Below are 23,659 nucleotides of genomic sequence, written 5' to 3' on the forward strand. Positions count from 1 at the left end.
TTTGGGCTTCAGTAGCCACCTGGGCCCCTTAGCATCACCCTTCTTGACTCCCATGGTGTAGGGTCAGGGCATCAATGCCAGATCATTAGGAGACGGGGGTGGGGTGGGGGGGATAGTATCTCCCCCAACCCTAGCAGCAGGCAAAGGGGAAGGGGAGAGGGAGGTGTGAACCTACCCACAGCACTATTAATAGCCCACATGCCAGGCCACCAAGAACCAGCTGTCACCGTGGAAACCATTTCTACTCCCCCTCCCCCAGCCTCCGTGGGGTGGGACTTAGGCAGGGCCTGAATCAACCCCCCCCCACCCATCTTTCTTTGTTACCTTTCTGTCTTTGTCTCCCCCTCCATTTGTCTCTCCTCCCCGTATCTGTCCTCTCTACCTCACCCCTCTCCCCCCCATCCCTTTCTCCCCCACCCTAAGCCCATCTCATTGCCGCCTTTCTTCCTTTCCCTATACTTCATAAGCACACCCCCCGCCCAGCTCTTTGTTCTTACCCCTCCTCATCTTTCTTCCCCTCTCCCCCCATCCTCTCTTCTACCCCTGTCTTCCTCCTCTTTCTCCCCTTTTCGGGGCCCCATCTCTATGAGTGTGTCTTTCCCTCTGTGGTTGGCAAGGAGGAGGGCTGGGCTTCCTTTAGAGCATTAAGGACAAAGTTTAGGGGCTCCAGACAGGTGGGGCCAAAGCCAAGAACAGACACCCAGGAGAGTATTGAGTATAGAATTAGGGGCTAGATTGTGGGGGCAGACTCCCCTCTGGCAGCCCCAGGAGTCCTTTGGGAAAATCTCTTGGGTCCTCAGGATTGTGGAGTGGGACAGTCTGGCAGTGGGAACCTGGCATGGTGCCTGTGGATGCCGCATTGGGCGCTTGTCTTTGTCCCCCCATTGCAGAAGCACTTAAGCTTAATGAAATGCTTCCCCCTCCACGGGCACCTTGCCCACACTGCTACCCCGCAGCTCTTATCTGACAAACAGGGAGTGGGTGGCCAGGCCAGCTGACAGGTGGGTCTTGCTGTCCGACTGTCCAGCCTAGTCTCAGAACCAAATAGCTCCACCCCCTCTGCCTCCTTGGGGCTGAGCCTCACCTCTGCAGGGCATGTGCAAGGAAGGAGCTGGGGGAATTAAGCAGGACTCAGGAAGAGGGGAGAGAGGCTGCCCTTCAGGGTGGGTATCCCTGCCTCACCCACCTTTCCCCCCTGACCTTTCTCTGCCCACAGCTAACACAGGCTCATGTGGTATGTGCTTCCCTGAATGCTGGGCCCTCTGCTTGCTCTGTGCCCCAGGTGTGTCCCTTGAGGGATGACAAAGAATCCCCAGGGCTTCTAGCTTCTTGCTAGGTGCCAGGTGAAAGTGCCCTAAGCAGTGAGGACAGTGCCTTTCTCCTCTGCCCACTGCCAGGGGCTCAGTGTAGCCTGGGTTGCACTGATAGGCACTAGGGAACCGTTCAGCTCAGCACAGAGATGGGGCAAAGGGGGATCCTTCCCCTCCCACAGTGAGCACGTGCAAGCCCTTGGCAGTGCCCAGACACATTTGGAGTTAAGACTGGGCAGGGGAGGGGGATGGGAAAATAAACATGGTCGCTTAGGTTGGCTCTGCCCCAGGTGTGCCCTGTAGCAACTGGCATAGGCAGGGGTGAGGGAGGAGGGGGTCCTCCAGAGCTATGGCCTGGGGCATGTGGCTGCTGCTGGTGTTCTCTGCCTGGCCTGGCCCACAGCTGCTAACACCCATTTGCACACACCCTAGCCTCTTCGTCTGCCCCCAGGGCCTGCTCCCCAGGGCTGCCCCTCTCTCAGCATGCCCACTCCTGTGCCTGCCTCCTCCCCTCCCCAGGGGCACTTGGGCCTCCTGCTGGCGAGTGGATTTTTCCAGCCTCTGTAAACAAGTGGTGGCAGCATGCCAGGTGGGCAGGAGACAGGCGGGGGCAGCACCGCAGCCAGGGTGTGCCAAGCACCGAGGCACAGCCTGGGGGGGAGATGGGGAGACACCCAGAGAGAGAGAGACATTCAGATGCAGGCAGACAGACCCAAGGAAGCCTTGTTGGAAACGGGCGACAGAAAATAGCCCTCTATTGTCCAGCCTAACCCCACAACTGCCCTGGCCCCCTACTCCTCACTGCTCTGGCTGAGAGCAGCAGGCCCCAGTGCCCAGTCTCTGGGCATCCCCACCCACTCCTACTTCTCCCCCCACCTCCACCCCTTAGGGCTGGCTACGCCATTATAAATTTATAACAGGAATTTCTCCACAAGCCAAGAAAAACTTGACCTACTTTCTTGACGGCTCTCTGGGCTAAGGCTCCCCGCTCTCAACCCCCCAGTCTCCTGTCCAGCCCCCAGTGCCCAGTCCTGGTCTGTGGGGGTATCAGAGGCAGAATGAGCCACCCTTCTGTCCTCCTGCCACACTCCCTACACTGAAGGCTCACCTGAGTGCAGAGGCCCTGTCCCACTGTCCTGCCCTGCCCAATGGCCTGACTTATCTCACATTCCCCTCCTATTCTGGCTCCTTATCAGTTCCTGGGGGTGAGGCGGAGGGCCCAGGGGCGAGGTCTCTGGTGCCGCAGCTACTTGATGAAGGTTGTGTGTTGGGAGCTGCACCCTTTGGCCCCCTTGAGCATGCCCACACCTGCCTGTGTGTGCAGATAGTAAGCCTCAGGTCTGGAGCCTGGGGTCAGAGGTGCAGTGTGGAGGGAATGGTGGGCCCAGGTTGGTGCTGTCCTGGACCCCAGATATTGAAACAAGGCTAGCATTCAAGCCAGGCTTCAAGGTTTTAATCCCTGAGCCACCTGCTCACTAGCTTTGTGAACTTGAGTGAATTACCAAGCTTTCTGAGACTCAGTTTTCTCATCTGTGAAGTTCTGCTGCCCGCTTTGGAGGACACATATTATCTATTTAGTTAGCACGTGCTTGTTTCCTTCCCCCTTCCCGTGGTTGGTGACAACTCAGCTAAACCAGTTGGAATGTCTGGTCCTCAGACTGAGAAGTGTGATTTGGGGCCTTCTGTGGACAGCTGTGGAGTCCTTGGGAGGCCAGGGTTGAAGAGTCATAACTTGGCCAGCAGTGGGGGAGGTCAGCTCCCCACGGTTTTCAGTATCTCTCTCCATTAAGGCACTCAGGTGGGCATTCATGATCCCTGCCCCCATGCCTATACCCTTCCCTTCCTTCACAAGTACCCCCCATGCCTGGGCTGAAAATTGCTCATCTTTGGTCCCCTCTTGCCCAATAGTATGGTGAGTTTTATAAAAACTTGGCTAGATGGGTGGTGACAATAGCTAGTGTTTAATAGACACTTGTTAGAGGGCCAGGTACTTGATTGAATGTGAGGACTGAGACATGGCACATGGATGATCTCATTCTTTCCCTCCATCCCTTTCAGTGTCTGGGGCTTAGGATATGGATCTCCAGATTTGCCTGCTAAAACCTGTTGATCTGAGGGGTTATCCTAGTTCTCTCCCTGTGCCTGCCCTCCATGCCCACCACCATCTTGTTATGAGCCCCAAGAGCCCAAAATGTTGCCACCAAAGGACTCCTATACACCATGGTGCCACCTTATCCCTTCCTCTCTCCTCTCTTTGCAGGGACCTCTGGACAGGACAAGACTCCGAAGCTACTCCCCCAGCCCAGGACTCTTCCACAGACCCAGCTTTCCCCCCAACACTACCACCTGCCACTCCCTGGCCCATCTCACCGCCCACCCCCATTGGGGTGCAGGGCATGGTGTGAAAGGCCACGTGCTGAGGCGGGCACCATGGGTGCTGTGCCCTAGGCCTGGGTGGCGGGGGGTGGGTGGTCTGTGGGCGTGCCGGGGGGGCCAGTGTGCCCACCCGAGTCTCTTGGCGTGCTGGAAGGCATCCTGGATGGAATTGAAGTGAATGGAACAGAAGCCAAGCAAGGTGGAGTGTGGGTCAGACCCAGAGGAGAACAGGTAATGGGTCTGGCAACTAGATTGTGCCAACTCCTAGGTGGCAGGCATGGTCACCTGGCTGGGCAAAACAGAGCTGAGCTTGGGCCTTTGGGGGAATGGACTCAAGGCCAGCAAGCCTGCTGCCTACCTTTGCCCAGGAGATGAGGTCATGTTCACATGTGACAGGGAATTAGGCACCTGGAGGAGAGATGCCCATTTTGGAGTGGGGAAGTGATACAGAGCAGAGAAATTACACGAAACAGGCATGTGTCCCCTCCCTTGACAGTACTGGGTAGGCTCAAATGCTCCCAGTGTCCTCTCAGCTGTCTTCACCTGAGCATGTGGAATGCAAACAGTCTTGCCGTTTACCTCCTCTCCCTGCCAGCCTGTTCACATCTCTGCCAGTGTGTAGTCCACAGCCATAGTGCATGTGACATTACAGTTCAGGGCACATGCACCAGTAACTGTTGGTCATAGCCCACGCTTATATTTGGAAACTTTTGGGAGCCCCACAAGCTCTTCCTTGTTCATGGGCAAGGGCGGGCACTGCCATGGGGCTCCTCCCAGGAAGTGGAAGTGAATGCCAAATGTGAAGGTTTTGCTCACACGTGGAGGAGGCATCAGCCCCACACACACTGCTGGGAATGGGCTACCTGTGATCTACATTACCCTTGAGGAGCCCAAAGGGTCTCTACCTCTCCCATTAACTCCAAGTGGCACAGAACTTTGTGCCAGTTGGCATGGTGCCCCTGGAGCTGGGTACAGCCTGTGTCTAGGGCCAGGGAGAGGGTGGGGGATGGGTTGTTCTGGGGAGCACAGTGGCTGTTGCCTAGGAGACCGGATCCTGAGCCAGGAGGCCAGAGGCCTGGCCAGGCAAAGCCCTGGGGCCCAAGACTGGGTCTCCGGAGGGGTGGGGGAAGCCAGTGGGGCTGTCAGTTGGGTAGGGCATCTGGAGTTTCCCCTCCCCAAAGCCTCACCCCAGGGGGGGCTCTGAAAAAGATCTGGCATATCACTGCATAGCTTTCACTGGCAACCTTCGTACCTCCCTGCCCAGACTTCGTGAATCTGGAAGAGTCTGCTCCTAACCTGAGTAAGGCTGGAATCCTGGTTCCCGGTCCCCCAGAGCTGTATCACCCCCCGCCCCGTCACCCTCCCCTCCCCAAGTCCTTGCGCCACCTTGTGGCTGTCCCTGGGACTGCACCCAGAGTCTGTAAAGCTAATAATTGCTGAAGACTGGCAGCTCAACTGGGGCCTTGGTGGCTCAGAGTTCCCCCACACCCTTCCCTTATGGAGGGGGGAGGGAGATCTGACCTTACCAACATTGTAGAACTCAGACAGGGTTAGCTCCCAGGGAGAGTGGAGCACAGAGCTGTCTTTGACTATGACCCTGGCCAAGGTCAGTGTGTCAGTATGTTGGGAACTGCATCAGGGGAGGGCCCTGCAACATGCCACACACAGGGTGGGTGTGGGAGGTTATACAATCTGTGCATGCATGTGGAAGGCTTATGCAACCTGTGTGTGCTGAGGTTATGTAACATGTGTGTGGAGAGGCTGGTGACATATATGTGCAGTGGCTGTGGCTTGCTAATACCTTGCATGAAGGGGCTCGGGTTCCTTGTCCTGGCTGATTTCAGTGCACAGTGTCACCAAGCACGAATGGGGTCTCTGCTGCTCTGTTAAATGGATAACATGGACAGGGTGACTCTGGAATTCCTTTCCTCTTCTCATATTCTTGGTTCTGTGTTCTAGTTGCTAGGCACTATATGTTTTCAGTCACTGTGGTTATTTAGCATGTGTGTGTGACCTGGAAATCATGTTTACTGGGCGGAAGGAGGGTGGTATTATTAGGTGTCTGTCCAGAGGGTTGTGTAACATATGGGCATATCCTAGAGGTCATATAACACATTTGAGAATACTCTGAAAGTTGCATAGATATGTAAATTCTGGTGCTTATTTACCATGCTTGGGTGTATCCTGAAGGCTGCATAGTTATTCACATTTAGTGGTCTTACGTTGCACGTGTGTGTGTGTGTGTGTGTGTGTGTGTGTGTGTTTTAAAGATTATATAACTCAAAGCATGTCCTGAAGATTCTGCATGTGTCATATACTGAATGCTTAAATATGTGGATATCTTGTAGATTATGGGTGTTTAAGGTTCTATAATGCTTGTGTGTGTGCATGTGTGTTTGAGCCCTAGAACATGCTTGTGCCCCAGCCAAGCCCCTTATCTCTCTCCCTAAAGCTTCTAGATAGCTGGACCCTTCTTACTTTTGTCAGCTGACTTGGGGGTGGGAGGTAGAGTGAGGACATGAGACGCAGAGAGTCGGGCCTGGGGGCTTACATAAGCCTATTGGATGAGAAGGGGCTGCCCAAAGACTGCTCTGTGATTCTGCCCACTTTGCCTCCCTCCAGTGCCAGGTCACCAGATGGAAAGCGAAAAAGAAAGAACGGCCAATGTTCCCTGAAAACCAGCATGTCAGGTGAGCCTGGCTGCGTGCGCCCTTCCTCCCTGCCCTGAATCCCACCAAACCAGACCAGGGCTCTTCTGGAGCCTGGGCATGTACCAGCAGCTCCTGTGTTCCATGGGGCGAGCCTCCTGGAGGGCTTGGGATGGACTTGTGTGGAGGTGAGATGGGTGATGTGGGCATGCTCTAGTTTTGAAGATGGATTAGGTCAGAAAGGGCTTCTTCCCTTCTCCCATAACCCCCTTGCCTGACACCCCCACCCCACCCCAGAATCAGGGCCTGGGCTGAAGGGCTGAGGGGTTCTATTCCCCTGAGATGAGTGCTGACATTTGCTTCTCCTCCTGCATCCCCTGCCCCTTGGGGGCAGCAAGAGAAAAACCCTGAATGGGCAAGCAGAAGAACTCTGGGATTCGCCATATTAGGGAAGGGGGATGGACAAATAACCTCTGATGTGTCTCTAGGATTCTACCCTTCAGGGAGGCTGGGCTAGCGGATGGGATGGGCCAGGAAGGAAAAGTTGGGGGATGCAGAAAGTGTTAGAGCCTCTCTGCTAGGGACCCAAGCCATGCCTGCCTGCCTGCCTCCCTTCCTCCCTCCCAGGGTATATCCCTAGTTACCTGGACAAAGACGAGCAGTGTGTCGTGTGTGGGGACAAGGCAACCGGTTATCACTACCGCTGCATCACTTGTGAGGGCTGCAAGGTATGGACCAGCCGGCTCCTGCCCCTCCCCCACCACCTGAGCCCCCATCTCACTCCTTGTAAGGCCCTCAGCACCCAGCACAACAAATGGCTCTATAAACATGTAACCTAAAGCCCACCTGTCACATCATCTTTTCTCTTATTCATTCATTCATTTGTTCATTCATAACCCCTGCTCTGCCTCTCATAGATAAGACGCCTAATATATCTGAGCCTCGGTTTCTTCACTATAAAATGGGGTTAATCGTCCTCCCTAATTCATAGAGTTGTTGGGAGAATTAAATGAGATCATTCACATAGAGTATTTAAAACAGTGACAGACACAAAAGAAGCACTTAGTAAATGTCAACCATCATTCATCCACTCGGTGTATTAGGTGTGAGGAGTATAGTATATGCTCTGTCCTCAAGCTGCTCACAGCCTACCAGAGAGAGACAGACATAAGTTGAAACCAACATCAGTGTTTTTCAAAATGTGGTCTATGGGCCACCTGCAATACTAGTTAAATGCAGATCCCCAGGCCTCATCCCAACCCTACCCAAGCAGAACCTTTTATGGTGGAGCCCAGGAATCTGCCTTGAAACAAGTCCCCCAGTTGCTTCCATTGCACCTGAAAGAGTGAGAACCAGTGCTGGGAGTATGGTGAGGTCCAGAGGAAAAGAGGATGGCAGGGTCACCCTGAGCAAAGGGGACAAGGTCATAAACTTGGGGAGGCTTAATTAGATTTCACTTTGGACATTTCAACCTGCATGGTTTTTCTGGGATCATCACCTCCTGAAAATGTAAACCTTCCAAGAGACAGAAATATTTAAAAATATATTAAGGCTTCGAGTTCCTTTCTTTCTTGGTGCCAACCAAACCAAGACCACCAGGGACTTAAACTCCCATAGCAGTGTCTTGGAAGCAATACAAGCAGTGTGACCTAGACCAAGGATCCTCACCCTTAAGGACACCTGAGTTCCAGAAGAGTACCTCAAAAGGACAGATGCCTGACTGCACCCTTAGGGAGTCTGATGTTGTAGGCCTAGAGTGAGGCCCAGGAATCTGTATTTTTGGTAAGCACCCTACATGACTTTAATGCACTCCAGAATCTGAGAGCTCAGACCTTGGGTGTCCCATACCTCAGACCAGTTCTGGCTGTGATGCCCATTTAGCCATTTGGGCAATTTAAGCAAATTAAGCGACTTTGGACAAATTGCTAAATCTCTTCAAGCTTCCGTTTTCTAGTCAGCAAAATGGAGATGGGGCAGCTCCTACTCCGTGGGGTTGGCATGAGTGTTAAATGTGATGCCTCAAAGAAAAGGCTTATTAAGTAGTGAGCATTCAATGTGATATATAAAACTGAAAATCTTGTTTTAAAGCTACTAGAATTCATATACATGCCTTATTTTGACACCCCCTCGCCCTGTTTCATGAATTCCACCTGCATGGGCAACAGGCAGCATGTATGAGAATAGTTTTGGGGTCAGTGTTTTTAGCAAGGTGGAAATCAGGTATCCACTGGACTGCTGATGCTGCTATTACTCAGACCCAGATCTCTGTACTTCAGTCATCATCCCTACCTCTGCCTCCCTCCCTACCCATGTACCCCCACCCTTAAGCTGCCAGGGGATCTGAGGGCATATGTTGTTCCTAAGGTCCTTCTAAGTCCTTGCAGAGCCCAGTGATCCTGGGCCTGCTGTGTCAGGAGTATTCCAGGTTCCCTCGCTAATCCCCCACCTCCCAGCAAACTGCATGGTTAGTTCAGGAAGGGAAGGTGACCATCACAACATGCTCCATCTCCCTCCCACCCCAGGGCTTCTTTCGCCGCACAATCCAGAAGAACCTTCATCCCACCTACTCCTGCAAATATGACAGCTGCTGCGTCATTGATAAGATCACCCGCAACCAGTGCCAGCTGTGCCGCTTTAAGAAGTGCATCGCCGTGGGCATGGCCATGGACTGTAAGGGGATGGGTGGGGGAGTCAGGCCTGGTGGCTGGGGGTGGGGTGAATTCAGATATGGTAGCTCCTTTCCAGGGTACCCTTAGGGCCCAGAGGGCAGAGTCACAATGCAGGTCAGGCTGATGGAGGAATGAATGTTGAGAATATTTTTTAAAAATATACCTTTATTGAGGTCAGAGAGAGGAAGGGAGAGGGAGAGAGAGATAGAAACATCAATGATGAGAGAGAGTCATTCATTGGCTGCCTCCTCCACACCCCCAATTGGGGATCGAGCCCACAACCCGGGCATGTGCCCTGACCGGGAATCAAACCGTGATCTCCTGGATCCTAGGTCGATGCTCAACTGCTGAGCCACACCTGGCCGGGCTGAATGTTCAGAATCTTGGTCCCTGGTGCCCTTATCCCTGGGGAACAGGAAACAAAGCATTCCTCTCTGGGTCCTGCGCATGAGCCCCAGTGCTTACCTGCCTTTCACCACTCCAGGCCTTAGAGGGAGTTGTTGGGTAGAAAGAAGTCCTGAGCACTCCACCCTAGCACAGTGTTCCTGACTGCCAGAGAGGACACGCTACTTCTGGGTGAGAGAGGATATCTTTCATTGCCTAGGGATTGGGTGGCAGGGTCTTCTGGTAACTGCTGTCACCATAACCCTTTAGACCAGAACCTGCTATGCCTCTGGATCAACCCCAATTGGAGTTGATGTCCCAGTGATCATCATGATCCAGGTTGTGCCACCCAGCTGCTAGGTGATTTGGAAGTCTGCTCAACCTCTCTGGCCCTCAGTTTCCCTAACTTGTACACTGGGAAGAGTACGTTCTGAGAGAGTTGTAGAGAGTGCCATGCAATGGGCACATGTCTTCCTGTTGTTGACAGTGGTTCTAGATGACTCGAAGCGAGTGGCCAAGCGCAAGCTGATTGAGCAGAACCGGGAGCGGCGGCGGAAGGAAGAGATGATCCGATCACTGCAGCAGCGACCAGAGCCCACTCCCGAGGAGTGGGATCTGATCCATGTTGCCACGGAGGCCCATCGGAGCACAAATGCCCAGGGCAGCCATTGGAAGCAGAGGCGGAAGTTCCTGGTAAGCAGAGGGAGATGGGGGTGAGTGGCAGCCAGGTGCCAGGGAGAGGAGAGCTAGCTCAGTGTCTTGCCTCCTCCAGGAAGCCCTCTTAGTTTATTCTAACACAAAGCTGATACTCCCCACACCTTGGTGGTTTTGATTTGTACACCTGTATATGTGTGACTGTTGTCTGGGTCCTGCCTATTCCACCCAATTAGGAGCTACGTGAGGATAGGGCCTTGCCTTCCTCATTGAATTTCCAGCAGGGCTGACCTCTCCTCTTTTCTTTGCCCACAGTGACTAGGAGGAGAGGGTGAGGACATAGTCATGTAACAGTATTTGGGGGCACCTTCTGGGGTGCCAGGCATTGTGTTAGGCCCTGGCAAAACTGAGTCCAAGTGAATAGTCAGCTTGAGAGATGGATAGTTGGTTGTATATGGTGGGGGGAGGCAGGAAACGGGCAGTCTGGTTCCTAGTGGAGTGTGCCAGTGGGTGGAATAGTGTGCTGTTAAGCACACAGGCTCTGATACCAAGCAGTTGTGTGTGTAATGGTCAGGAATCAGACTGCCTGGTTCTACCACTTATTAGTCATGTGACCTTGGGCTTATTAGTTAGCTGCCCTGTGCCTCAGTTTCTTCATCTGTGAAATGGAGATAATTATAACATCTTTATAGGGTTGAGGTGAGGATTAAATGAGATAATATATGTAAAACATGTGGCCTAATGCCTGGCCACATATTAAATACTCAGTAAACATAGCTTCTATTATGACATTACTTCTGTTACTGTTATGATCACTGTTATTATTAGCAGACTTGGAGCTCTGGCTCTGGTCTGTTCTCTGCTCCAAGGTGAAGGAGAAGCCTTAGGCCTGGGACATAGCAGTCCTAGGTATGGTGGCCCCTCTTCCCCAAGCTGCCTTGGAGCTCCCCCTGGTGGGCAGGGAGCCTCCGGTTGAAAGGGGTCTGCAACCCCTACTGACCCCCATCTCTCCCTCTAGCCGGATGACATTGGCCAGTCACCCATCGTCTCCATGCCGGACGGAGACAAGGTAGACCTAGAGGCCTTCAGTGAGTTTACCAAGATCATCACCCCGGCCATCACCCGTGTGGTGGACTTTGCCAAAAAACTGCCCATGTTCTCCGAGGTGAGTGGCAGATGGGAGGGGAGACATGGTGACAAACTGGAGGGAAACCTACACCTGCTCCCCAGGTCACTCAGTCCCAGCACATGCTCATGTGAGTTTCTTCTCTTGACAGGGAACGATTCCTTTAGGTCAATAAACACCCAGCGCGCGCGCACACGCACACACACGCTCACTCCGGGCTACCTGATCCCTAAGGAACCAGTAGGCTCCAAGTGCCCAGTTTCCGCAGCACCCCCCAGCCCCTCTCCCCCACAAGTCTCCATAGCCATCCCAACTCTAGGCAGCCGGGAAGTTCTCACCTTAAAGAACACTAACGGGACAGGCTGCCATTCCAGCTGTGTGACCTTGGCTGTGTTTCCTAAGTCCCTTGTATCTCGGTTTCCTCATCTGTAGTGGGGATGGAGACAGGATAGGACAATTGTGAGGTTTCACGGAATAGGGCATGTCTGTGGCCCAACTCAAGGTTAGCCGTTCACAGTACACGTTACTGGCTGAGGCCAGGGGTGGCCTCCAAGTTCCCAGGGGGCATCCACAGGGGCCGCTCTTGGGGCGGGGCGTGCTGAGTGTTCCTGTGGCCCTGCCGCTTCACAGCTGCCTTGCGAAGACCAGATCATCCTCCTGAAGGGGTGCTGCATGGAGATCATGTCCCTGCGGGCTGCTGTCCGCTATGACCCCGAGAGCGACACCCTGACGCTCAGCGGGGAGATGGCTGTCAAGCGGGAGCAGCTCAAGAACGGCGGCCTGGGCGTAGTCTCCGACGCCATCTTTGAATTGGGCAAGTCACTCTCTGCCTTTAACCTGGACGACACGGAAGTGGCTCTATTGCAGGCCGTGCTGCTGATGTCAACAGGTACCTGCTGGTTGGCTGGGAGGGCTGTTCTCTTCCTTCCTTAATCCTGGTCTCTCTCTGTGCTCCAGCTTCTCTGCCGCCCCCAAGCCCACTTCTGTGTCCCACCAGCTTACCTCTGTCATCCAGGCCACCTCTGGCCCCCGGGCCCATCCTCTGTCCCCTGGCCCCTGCTCTGTCACCCATCCTTCCTCTGTTCTGTTCCCCAGGCCCATCTCTTGCCTCCGGATGCCTCTTCCGCTCCTTTCCCATCTTTGCCCCATGTCCTCTCTCTGTCCCCTCGTCCCCTCCCTACCCTTATTCCCACCCCACCTCTCTGACCACCAGCCCTTCTGCGCCCCCAGTCCTGTCCTGTCTCTGAGTCCTTTCTTCTCACCTCTCTGTCCCTCTGTCCTCTTTGCTTATCCCTTCACTCATGGTCCCTTCAGTCTCCCTCCCATGCCCTGGCGTCCTTCCTCCTACACACGCGCCCCCCACAGTGTGTTTTTCTCCACTCACTGCCCCTCTCCTCTCCCCTGTGTCTCCCTTCACCCACTCACCCTCATGCCTCTCCTTTCCCACAGACCGCTCGGGCCTGCTGTGTGTGGACAAGATCGAGAAGAGTCAGGAGGCGTACCTGCTGGCGTTCGAGCACTACGTCAACCACCGCAAACACAACATTCCGCACTTCTGGCCCAAGCTGCTGATGAAGGTGACTGACCTCCGCATGATCGGGGCCTGCCACGCCAGCCGCTTCCTCCACATGAAAGTCGAGTGCCCCACCGAACTCTTCCCCCCACTCTTCCTCGAGGTCTTTGAGGATCAGGAAGTCTAAAGCCTCAGGCGGCCAGAGGGTGTGCGGAGCTGGTGGGGAGGAGCCTGGAGAGAAGGGGCAGAGCTGGGGGCTGAGGGAGACCCCCACACCTCTTCTCTCCTTCCTCTCATCCTCGGATAGATTCAGCTCCCCCACACACCCGCACTACCCCGTCCCTCCTCCTCAGAACCTCCAGCCCTGGGACAGGGCAAACAAATGAACTTGCTATGAAAAGGACAGTGTGGGAGGCTGGGAGGGACCGTGTCCTGCAGTTCCCAGGACCCCGTCCTCTAAGAAGGTAGGGGAAGGGCGGGAGAACTAAGAGGGGACAAGCCATCTTGACTGTAGGGGACAGGAATGTGGGGTGGGGGAAGATGCCCTCAACTCACCCCCTACACACACATACACACATGAGAGAGAGTCCCCCATCTAGTTCCTTGGCCTAGATTTCCCCTCCAGGCTAAGGGCCTCTCTGCTTCCCCGGATGCCTGGGTGCAAAGAAGGGCTTGGCTTGGCTCCTCCCAGGAGGTTAAAAATTATAGTCATTCTAACTGCACTTTGGAAACCAGGCAAGGGGAGAAGATAAATGAAGAAAAACTAGACAGAGAGAAAAAGAAAAAAAGAGAGAGCGAGCGATTGATAGAGAGAGAGAGATAATATTAAGTTATTAACTGAGGCTGGCCAGAGGGGAGGACCCCCCTACCACCCCCATGCACTTTGAGAGCTACCCCTCCTCCCCCCCAAATCAGAGAGAACTGCCCCCCACACAAGGTCCCTAAAGGTAGGGCTGCCGATCAGAGCTGTGAGTTAACACAACAGGGTCCTGGCCACCCACCCCTTGCCTTGCCCCTTCCTCTGTGCCCCTTTGGCACCCCCACCCAAGTACTTCCTCTGCTCTCTGCCACTCGTGCCCGCTGAGTTCCATCTACCTCTCACGCTGGATGCCAGCTGGCCCCTCACCAGCCTGCCCTGCTGCCCGCACAGCTCCCCTTTCAAGTGCCCAGCCCCAGGGGCCTCTCCTTGTCCCCACCCCCCACTCCTTCTGCACCTTGGCACCCACACAGGAAAAACTGTGGCTCAAGCTCCCGCCCTCCTCACATCCTGCAGTATTAGCTCCAATCCAGATGCTCTGCACTAGGGGCGAGGAGGGTGTGCACTCGAGCTTCTCCCAGAGCCTCCACCCCCTTAGGACTCTGTTTCCCATATGTCTTCTGGGCTCTCTCTAACCTCTGCCCTCCTCCTTCCCTGCTCCCACTTCAGCGCTCTAACCCAGACTCTGGGCGGGCAGGCACCAAGGAATGGGATGCTCATATTAATAGCACTTAGTTGGGGCCCAGGGGAAGGGGGCGGTTGGTGCTCCTCTTTTTTTCTTTGAAGCTCTTTAGGCCAGCCGCCCCTCTGCCTCTAGGACCCATTTCCCCTCTTTTCTCTAATTCAGGGACTTTGGCTTGAGCCACCTCCCACCTTCCTGGTGAGGAGTGCTCTATTGGTCTGCATTTGGGTGAGCTGCCCTCCTCTTCCTCCCTTTGCCTATAGCCCACTTTGCAGGGGAGAGGGACAGAGGAGGTAGCTCTCCCATGGGTGGGGCAAGGGGAGGATGGGGAGGGACAGAGCAGACCAGAGGGCCCTGGGCTCAGGGCTGCATGTCGGCAGGGATGGATGGGTGGACATAGATGCCCCCGGAAGCCATGGGGAATGGGGCAGGGGGGCAGGGGTGCCAGGGCTTCCTGCGCTTTGCACTATGGGGGCAAAAATGTCTTAAGCAGTGGGGAACCTGCCACCCCACCCTGACCCTCAGCCTGCCACAGCCCCCTACACACACACACACACACACACACACACACACACACACACAAGGCAATGCTATGCTGCCCATTAGGGCATGTCCTTCCCCTGCTGTTCAGGTGTTCTGACAGAGGGGAGGGCCTGGAAGAGCATCACCTGTCACCTGTGTGTGTGCCTGCCCCGCCCCCTTGGGCACGTGGACTGCACGTGCTGTCTTTGTCTCTCCCTCTTTCTCTCCTGGGGCTCTGATTCCTGTATTCCTCCTGTCCTATAGGCAAGCCCTCTTGTACCCTCTTCCTACCCCTGGGGGCCCAGTGGAATTCCTGACCTGTCTGCTGTCTCCCCCATCCCTCTAGCCCCATCTCTACCCCTCAGTCCCCATTCTCAACCATGGACATGGTGGAGAAAAGGCCTTAAAGAGGCTTGGCCTCTTACAGGCACTTGGGAATCCCCGTAGCCTTCCCAGTCATATGAGCTGTGATCCCCCACTCCTCCCCGACCCTTCCCCCCCACTCTCAGTGATGTGGGGTGTATGTGTGCATTTCTCTACATGAATGTGTGTGTGAGTACACGTGGTGGGGGAGGAGTTGAGGGGGACTCAGGAGTGCCACAAACCTGCTCTAGAGAGGTAGCTGTCCCAGTCCCTGCTTTGGAAGTGGGGGACAGGGCCCTCTCCTGGGGGCCATTGGTGCTAATGAGGGGGATGGCCTTGATGTGGGTGCTTAGCATGCCTCCCCCAGTATTGGCCCGGGGCACTAGGGCAGGCAGGGTGGGGCAGCAGGTGCAGTATTGGTGGGAGGAGGGGCTGCTGAGAATAGAATGAGGGGTCCAGGCCAGGACAAGGGGGTGCCAGAGCCATGACCACTACCCCACCCCCACCACCCGCCTCTCCATCTCAGTATTCCCCATCCTATCACTCATAACACACATACCTCATCCAGCCTCCTCCCTGCTCAGACTTGGGGAGGGTGGGGGTGGAAGAGCCCCTACGCCTTCTCCTAGTGGCGGGTCTACAGGGCTGGGAGAGGGCAGGGCGTGTGACATTGACACCGTCCGTAAGGGGGACAGTAATTCCTGCCCTGGGAACTCCTGGGTGGGGGGAGGGGGACACTTCCCTGGAGGCGCTACTGAATGTATGAGAAGCTGGTGCTGGGGGTGGGGGGAGGGGGGTTGTGGCCAGAAACAGGGAAGGAGGTAGTTCCCTTCCCCAGGGGTGGGGCCAGTAGGAGTGACTTGGGGGGCTCCTACTCCTGCCCCACATTGACAATCAGTATGTCTGTTATGTGCGATTTTTCACCCCGTTGTGTTTTGGGTCAGGATTTTAAAGAAAGATATTTTTATGGTAATTGTTGCTCGTCTATTTTACTATATATTTATGTAATAAATATATGATGAAAATAACCCCCTTGGGCGCCCCCCCTTAGACTTGCGTGCTGTTTCCCTGTATCCTCCCATCTGCTGGCAGAGTACCCACCCCACAAACTGACCAGATGGAGAGGTGTGCCCCCAGCCTTGGCATTATTTCCACCCCACCCCACCCCCCAACGAGCACACACCACAGAAGCCAGCTCAGCTGTGAACTATTGGATTTGAGACAGGAATAGAACAAATTGGGGGGCTAGAGAATTAGAGGGGAGAGAGTGGTTTAAATAGGGGAGGATGGGAGGTTCAGTGATGGGGGAGGGAGGCAGGTATTTACAAGAAGGCTCAGGGGGGCCAGAGGCTCATCTTGGAATATTTTATAACAATATAAATAAGATTCTGGTTTGCTTTTCCTTTTCGTCTCGTAAAGGAGAGAGAAGTGCAGAGTTCGATTCTGTACAAGGGGGCAGCGGCAGAAGGCCGGCCGGGCGGGTCACTGGGCGTCCACCCGGAAGGACAGCAGCTTCTCGGAATGCATGTTGTTCAGGGTCCGCAGGTCCGGCAGCTTGAGCAGCAGCTTGGTGAAGCGGGAAGTCTCCAAGGGCCGGTTCTTCAGCACCAGAGCCCGAAGAGCCCGCAGCAGCGTCTCCTGGAGCTGCTCCACCGAAGCGGAATTCTCCATTCCCGAGCGGTCTGTGGAGAAGACGACAGCAGTGAGACAAGCTCCCTGAGCTCCTCTGACGAGGAACCGGAGGCCTGCCAGGAGGAACCCGAGGTGTGCCAGGAGGAACCCGAGGTGTGCCAGGAGGAGGTCTGCCAGGAGGACGTGGCGGGCAATGCAGCCTCTCCCTGAAGCCCCTCAGAGGGCCCAGGGGAAGGAGGAGGGAAGCATAACTCCTCCTCCCAGGCCTCTGCCCCAGAGCAGGAGGTACCTGAGAGCTGGGAGCATGGGCTCAGCAGGGCTGGGCACCTCCTATCTCACAAGGCCACTCTCCTTCCCTAAACAGGCCGAACATATCCAGGCCCCTTTGCTTTTTGCTCTATAGTTCCCTCCGCTTGAATGCCCTTGCCCTCCCTGCCCTCCACTCCCCCCCACCTCTGCCTGGCAATATCTTGTCCTTTGAGGCCCCACTCAAATGTCACCTCCTTCCCCAGCTCCCCAGGCAGAAATAGTTGTGTGTGCTCCCTAAGCCCTTGGTTCATGCTTCTACTGTGACACTTATTCACTGTTTTATAATTAGTCGGGCATGAGTCTGTCTCCTAAGCTAGACTGTGTTTGAATCATGTCTGTATCGCCAGTGCCCAGTGCAGGGCCTGGCATAGAGTAGGTACTCCATAAAAGGTGTGTTCAATTGAACTGCGTCCGCCTCCTCCCCCAGGTCAGGCTCAGGCGAAAGCTTGACCTACCTGCAGAGACAAGCACCACCGCAGTGAAGAGGCCCAGCTCCTCCTCGGTAAGCGCTAAGGAGTTGAGCTTCTCACTGAAGTCAAACATGGCATTGAGCAGGTCTCCCATGCCCATGGCACTGAGCTCCTGCAGGCTGTAGGTGGTGCGACTCAGGAACATCACTGTCTGGTCCTTCACGTTGAACAGCGATGCAAAGCGCACCATCAGCACCTAAAGCAGGGACAGTCGTCCTGGGTGAGGTGGCAGGAGCACTTGCCAAATCACCCCTAAAATTTTCTGAAGGGTTTAACTAGATTTCTCAGTAAAGAGTAGGGATAGTTTCTGAGTGGGTAAAGGGAAGTGGGGGACCAGGTGGGAGGATGGGGAACATCCCACTAGCTTTGGAATCCAACAGGCCTAAATCGGAGTCACAACTTAGTCACTACCTATGACCTTGGGCAAGTCACTTTACCAAAATCAATTTGCTCAGGCCTAGAATGGGGGTAGCAATGTGCCCTAAAGTGTTATTTTAAGGCACTGGGATGTGATTAGACTCCAGCTGAGAAGACATAAGTCCCAGCCATCCTGAGGAAGGAGAGGCATTCTGCCCCCTCCTCGTCAGTCATAGTCTATAAGGACAAAGGTACTGGGGTTCCAAAGCCTTTCAGAGCTGCTGTCTGGCCCAGTCACCAAGCCTTTCTGCTGGATGCTTCCCAAGGTCAAGAGCAGGGAGCACAAAGGGTCACTCACCTCAAAGGTGCCAGCCTTAAGCAGAGTGACCTGGTCATGCTGAGAAAGATCACGGAAGCCTGGGATGTGCTTAGCAAACTCCACCACCTCCCGCACAGCGGGTGTGAAACTCATGGAGAAATCCTCCCAGATCTCTTGCACGGTTCGCCCACTGCATCCATGCGGGTACATATTCATCGGACACGCCTGGAGGAGGAAGGGATTTGGGGAGGGGAGTATCAGCCAGGCTAGCTCAGATGAGCTCCCCCCGCAGGCGTGGGCCCTAGATTCTGGGTGAGAGGCTGTGGCCCTGAAGGATGGGTCTTTCAGGTAAAGTAGCGATCAGTGTGCCAGGTAGAGATCAGGGATTCCTAGGCAGAGGCCTTGCTACAGGGCTAAGCATCCTCCCCTGGGAAGAGGATATCCTTGTGTTAGCCTCCAGGCACACCCAGCTGCCCTATGCTAAATCCATTCTAGGCCCCCTGCCCACCTTACCCCCGGTGCCCTCACCAGCAGAACGTTCTTGGAGTTGCCCTGCCACAGACTGTTGGCAGGTGCTTCGCCTTCTGGGGCTGGGTACACGTGGGTGGGGCATAGACGGTGCCCATTGCTATTGGGTTGGTGGCAGCTGTGGTGGGCAGGGCCAGGGGGCCAGGTGGGAGGGTAGGAGGAGGGAGCCTGGTGTAAACCATTCAGGGCCTCGTTATGACGTTGGGCAGCCATGATGTTATTGTCATTGGGAACAGGCGGGCAGCCTTGACTTTCCCAGCAATGTGGGGTGGTGGCCGGAGGGCTGGCCGATGCATGGTTGTCATTGAAGTTGCCAGGTGAGGTGCCCAGCTTATCATGGGCATAGGTGAAGATCTCTCGGTGGGCCCGCGCCACCTGGGATATCACATCTTCCACTTTGGGCTCAGGACTTGGAGATCGGGGAGGTGTCAGCTGTTGTGGGAACTGGGAGAAGCCCACCAGGGGTGAGGGGGCTGGAGCTGGGGGTGGTGAGGGGCCCATGGGGCCTGGGGTCGGGTGCTGAGCGGGCGAGGTCTCCATTGAGCACTGGCTGCTCAACTGGTTGTTGGCCAGGTTCATGGCGCTCTGCATCTCAGCCAGCATCCGCTGCTTCTCTCGTTTGGGGATGCGCCCAAAACGCACAGCTGTGACAGGATGAGAGCAGTGTCAGGAAGTTCTCATACACACTCACATCCTTCTCTTCCTTCCTCCTGAAAGGGCAAGACCCTAAGGGCTTGGGGTTCCACATCAAAACTAAAACCAGCAAGACCACACCTATGGAAGGGGTTTTCCCAGTAGGGATTTTGGGGGGGAGGTGACCAGAGGGACTAATGGGAAAGAACTGTTTACCCAAGAGGATGAAGTATGGGTATCCCCTATGCAAATGAGACTCATGGTATGAGGTATCTCAGTTTGGGACTTTTTAAAGGGAGGGATTAATTCAGAAACTTTGGATGGAAGGAAGGAATGTGGGGATGCTCAAGGGGCAACAGTGTTGCCTTACCATCTCGGGACATGCCCACGGAGAGACACTTCTTGAAGCGACACTGCTGGCAGCGGTTGCGATTGATGCGGACGATGGAGCAGTTCTCATTTTTCAGACACCTTTTGTACTGGATGTTCTGCTGGATGCTCCGACGGAAAAAGCCCTGGAAGGCAGGGGGAACTAGTGAGCATCTCCATCGAGGCCACACCTATGTGTTCTGGGGGAGCGGATCACCTGCCCCTGCCCTTACCCCCAACCTGGCTCACCTTACAGCCCTCACAAGCATGTACACCATAGTGGAAGCCTGAGGCAACGTCTCCACACACTTTACACAGTAGCACCATGCCATTGAGCTCTGCAGGAAGAGAGGGGCAGCAAGTGAGCAGGAGGGCTGTCTGAGTGGCAAGAGATGGAAGTTTTCTGGGCTGGAGATTCTGGGGGGGAAACTAAGGAGGAGCCCCAGTATCTAGGGGGCACTCAAATGATCAGACAGCTGATGCAACTCTAGGAGAAATTTCCAAGGCCAGGGTAGGCCCTGGGAATAACTGTTTCACATGGACACCAACTTCCACCCTAGGTCTGGCTGCCTTCCTTTCCCCCAGATCATCTGGAAATGTACTCACTGGTGATGTTGCTGGTGCTCTTGCTGGGGGACACTCGGCTGCTGTCTTCCAGGGCCACTTGTAGACCCCCTGGGGGGCTCCCATTATAAAAGGAGGAGGAAGAAGAGGAGGAGGAAGATGAAGGAGAACCACCATCACTCAAGCTGGGTGGAATACTCCCAAAGGAGCGAGCTGGGTCCTGGGTGAGGGAGCCAGTGGGTGATGGTGGGAAGTAGGTGGGGCAGCCTTGGGTCAGGGACTGGAAGCTTCCATTCGAGCTGTCACTGTAGAGGGACTCAGGGCTGGTGCGGCTCGGGGAAGAGCCACTGGAGCCAATGTAGGTGATGACGCCACCTGGCAGTAGAACACAAGGAAAGGGGATGTCAGCTGCCATATATGTATGGTCTTAGGGCACCACCCTGCTCATCACCCACTGTCTCCTCCACACACTGCTGGATACTCAGAAGTTAACCATGTGGAACCTCAGAAGAGCCACAATAAGTAACTCCCCAACACATACTTGATATGGCATAGCCACCAACAATCATGACCTTTCGCAGGGTACAATCTGCTTCTGCCTTGGGTGTGAGGTACCTCCCTATAGGCATGACCCCTGTGGGCATATCATGTATGTGCCCCCCTGCCCTGGATGCCTTCCTTGGGAATACCGACTTAGTTGTCAGAGCAGACCTAAGGATGGGATGAGCAGCTGAGACCCATTCATAAGGCCCAGTCTTCCAAAATAAACAGCTGCTGATTTTACTAGCAAGACCATTCCAGGGATGAGGCCATGGAGGGGCAGCTAGCCAACAGTGAGTGAGGAGAGTGTGGGAATGTGAGGAATAAAAGTCACATTCCCCGCAAACTGGAAGATGTATTCTACGAAAGTACTGAAGGTACCAAACCTGCCCAGTCTGGTTCCCCTGGCCTCCAAACGTGAGAGTCTGAGTGGACTCTCCCTCTGAGCCCAGGAAAGACTTAGCAGTACAAATTGCAGGAGGTGAATGTGAAGGACAAATTGTCCTGCCTAGGGCTTTGGAATTCCCCCTTTCAGATCTCAGCCCGGTGACAACGACCTTGGCTCTCTGGCCACTCCAGGACTTTGGCCCTCTGATTACATTGCTAACCAGGTGGCCATGTTCCCGTGGTATCAGCAGGAGAAAAAGGTGACCTGCCTGCCACACCTTTGCCAAGCACCTAGTTTGGCCTGCCGTAGGCGGGGTGAGAGAAGGGAGGATACCAGGACACGTGTGAGCCAACACAGGCCGAACTACTGTGTCTCCAGAGGCACATGTCTTGCTCACCCACTGACACACACTAAGCTGGGCAGGGCAACCCTAAAATAGCTCAAGGTTGGTCAGGGTGAACCCAGCTCCCTGTAAAATAGTTGCACAACAGATCAGCTCCTACAGTTTCAAGGCTTATGAGGGGGGATGGGGTATTTATTTGGTGGTAAATGAACCTGACCTAGTTCACCCATCCCCCAAGAGAAGACTCATCAAAGAGGCTTCCTTCTAACCTGGAAGTGAGGGGCATGCTCAAACGAGTCTAGTTCTAGATCTATCACCACCAAATTGATTTGTAACCTAGAGAAAATCAAGTCCCTTCTCTGGGTCTCAGTTTTCCTATCCGTAAAACAAAAGGATGAGAGAGGCTAATATCCTTTCAGCTATTATTCTGGAATGTAGTTGTTTTGGGGAAGTCCTTAGGAAGCAAACTGCTGCTTGTTTGGTGGGGTGGGGAGTTAGATAATGTTTGCAGGACTAAAGAAAGAGATGCTTGGGGTACAGAAAGAACTAAATGTGGAGCTGAGTCTAAAGGCAATACAGTGAATAGGTGCAAACAGAATAAAGAGAAAAGGAGTGAGAAGGGTGGCTAAACGTGAGGTTCCTTTGAGAAGTGTAAACATGAGGCCAATCGAGGTCAGGGATGGCTCCATCTTATTCTGCTTTGGTGAAGGGGAGGAGGGGGGACCCGGGCAGGCGGACAGGAAAAGGAGGCAGGCGGGGGCGGTGAGTCAGCCCAACTTCACCCAGATCTCGGCAGGGCGGGGCGGGGCGGGAGCCCAGCCCTCAGCCGGCCTCACGTCCCAGCTCCACGTGTGCTTCTCGCACGTGGCTACCCAACGAGGAACCCCGGAACTGGAGGGCCCGCCCACTCCGCTTCCCGTCAATCCGGAGCAGCAGCCCCACCTCCGTCCCGTCCCGCCCCTCCCCGGGTCCAGGTCCTGGGCTGGGCAGCAAACGCGAGATGGGCGGGGATTACTGAGGGGAGGAGAAAAGGGAACACGCGTTGCCTAGGCGACCAGGGGGCGGAGCTCATTATGTAACAGGGCTGGGAGGCAACGACCAATGAAGTGGCGGCCACGGCTTCTGCTGAATGAAAACAAACGCAGCACGTGGGCCCGGCTCCGCAGCCATGTGAGCCCTCTGGGCTACCCGGACACTGTGGGTGTCCTCCCTGGGGCCCAGCGCCACTCTCCTAGCTCCTCAAGTGCCGCTCCCTACTGTCACTGAGGATTTCCCAGTGAGACCTGACCTATTCCCCCAGCCCCTCCTGTCTTGGAGTCCCCATCACCCCACTGCTTCTCAGGTTCCTTCCAGCCTGCGGAAACTAGGAGAAGAGGAAGAGAGGAAGGAGGGGGCCTTCTTTCTGAGAAGGCCAGGCATGCCACAGCCGCAGGGGGCGGACAAATGGGGGTGTTTAGGAGCTGTGCTCCAAAGCTCCCACTCCCTCTAAACAATTCATCTCACCACACATACCCGCTCTCCATTTCCACCGGCACGGGATCCCAGTCCTTTAAACAGAGCTTTAGGACTGAGGGGTGGTGGTAGAGCGTCTCCGGGCACAATCCCAGGTCAAAAAGGTCCCTCTCTTGAAATTCCAGCTTATAGTCCCCATTACGCTAGCAAATCCCCGGGCAGAGGGAGTCCCCAGTCCCTTACAAAGTTCCTCTTGTTATCAGACATAGATGGAAGTGAGCAGACAGTGACAAAGAAAGGATGATGATAGTAATCTCAGTACCTGTGTTGTTGTTGGAGTCCAGGGTCGTCATGTCTTCACCGGCTGAGAGAGGTCATTCAAACCGGACCTTGACACAAACTGGAGGTTGCAATTGCCGCTGTCTCCCCCTGGGCACTGGCTGAGGGTGGGGAGTGGAGGCACCCTGCAGCAAGGTCTTGGGGTGGCCGGACTGCAGCCCTGCAGAGGGGGAGGACGCTGAGGCAACGGAGGTCTGCTTTGCATGGGAAGAGCAGAGAGAGTGTGGGGGAAAGGGGCCGGAGGGAATTAGCCTGCAGTAGTTCTGGCTAGAAGGTAGGTAGCAAGGAGGGTCGGGTCTCCGCAGTGCACCCGGTGCCACTGCTCCAAGGCTCCGCAGCGCTGCAGGATAGCGAATCTGGAACTCCCGGTGCAAAAGTCCCAGAGAGAGAGGTTGCAGTCAGGAAGTAGATG

The 23,659-nt window shown here is 54.9% G+C and overlaps 2 protein-coding genes across 3 annotated transcripts in view; one reads left to right on the forward strand and one right to left on the reverse strand.

The window, feature by feature from the left end:
* THRA (thyroid hormone receptor alpha) overlaps positions 1-17,350 on the forward strand; it is a 24,381-nt gene extending 7,031 nt beyond the window's left edge. Inside the window, exons 2-10 of one of the 2 annotated variants that reach the window (XM_081161317.1) lie at positions 3,571-3,917; positions 6,309-6,376; positions 6,962-7,062; positions 8,857-9,004; positions 9,875-10,080; positions 11,060-11,206; positions 11,798-12,056; positions 12,617-12,744; positions 16,424-17,350. In XM_081161317.1, coding sequence (XP_081017443.1) covers positions 3,865-3,917; positions 6,309-6,376; positions 6,962-7,062; positions 8,857-9,004; positions 9,875-10,080; positions 11,060-11,206; positions 11,798-12,056; positions 12,617-12,744; positions 16,424-16,846 — 1,533 coding nt within the window. In that variant the 5' untranslated portion in view covers positions 3,571-3,864 and the 3' untranslated portion in view covers positions 16,847-17,350. The remainder of the gene's footprint in view (positions 1-3,570; positions 3,918-6,308; positions 6,377-6,961; positions 7,063-8,856; positions 9,005-9,874; positions 10,081-11,059; positions 11,207-11,797; positions 12,057-12,616; positions 12,745-16,423) is intronic. The other variant, XM_081161318.1, reaches the window with a different exon arrangement.
* Positions 17,342-23,261, reverse strand: NR1D1 (nuclear receptor subfamily 1 group D member 1; the record flags this gene model as incomplete). The annotated part of the gene is made up of 11 exons (XM_081162006.1): positions 17,342-17,611; positions 18,131-18,316; positions 18,620-19,263; positions 19,623-19,767; positions 19,871-19,959; positions 20,228-20,296; positions 20,384-20,560; positions 20,727-20,804; positions 22,293-22,438; positions 22,969-23,023; positions 23,231-23,261. 11 exons carry the CDS (start codon positions 23,259-23,261, stop codon positions 17,342-17,344), a joined length of 1,890 nt encoding a protein of 629 aa, XP_081018132.1.
* Between the last annotated feature and the right edge of the window lie 398 nt (positions 23,262-23,659).

The sequence above is a fragment of the Miniopterus schreibersii genome, assembly GCF_964146895.1.
Source record: "Miniopterus schreibersii genome assembly, chromosome: 16".
In the NCBI taxonomy this organism is placed as follows: Eukaryota; Metazoa; Chordata; class Mammalia; order Chiroptera; family Miniopteridae; genus Miniopterus; species Miniopterus schreibersii.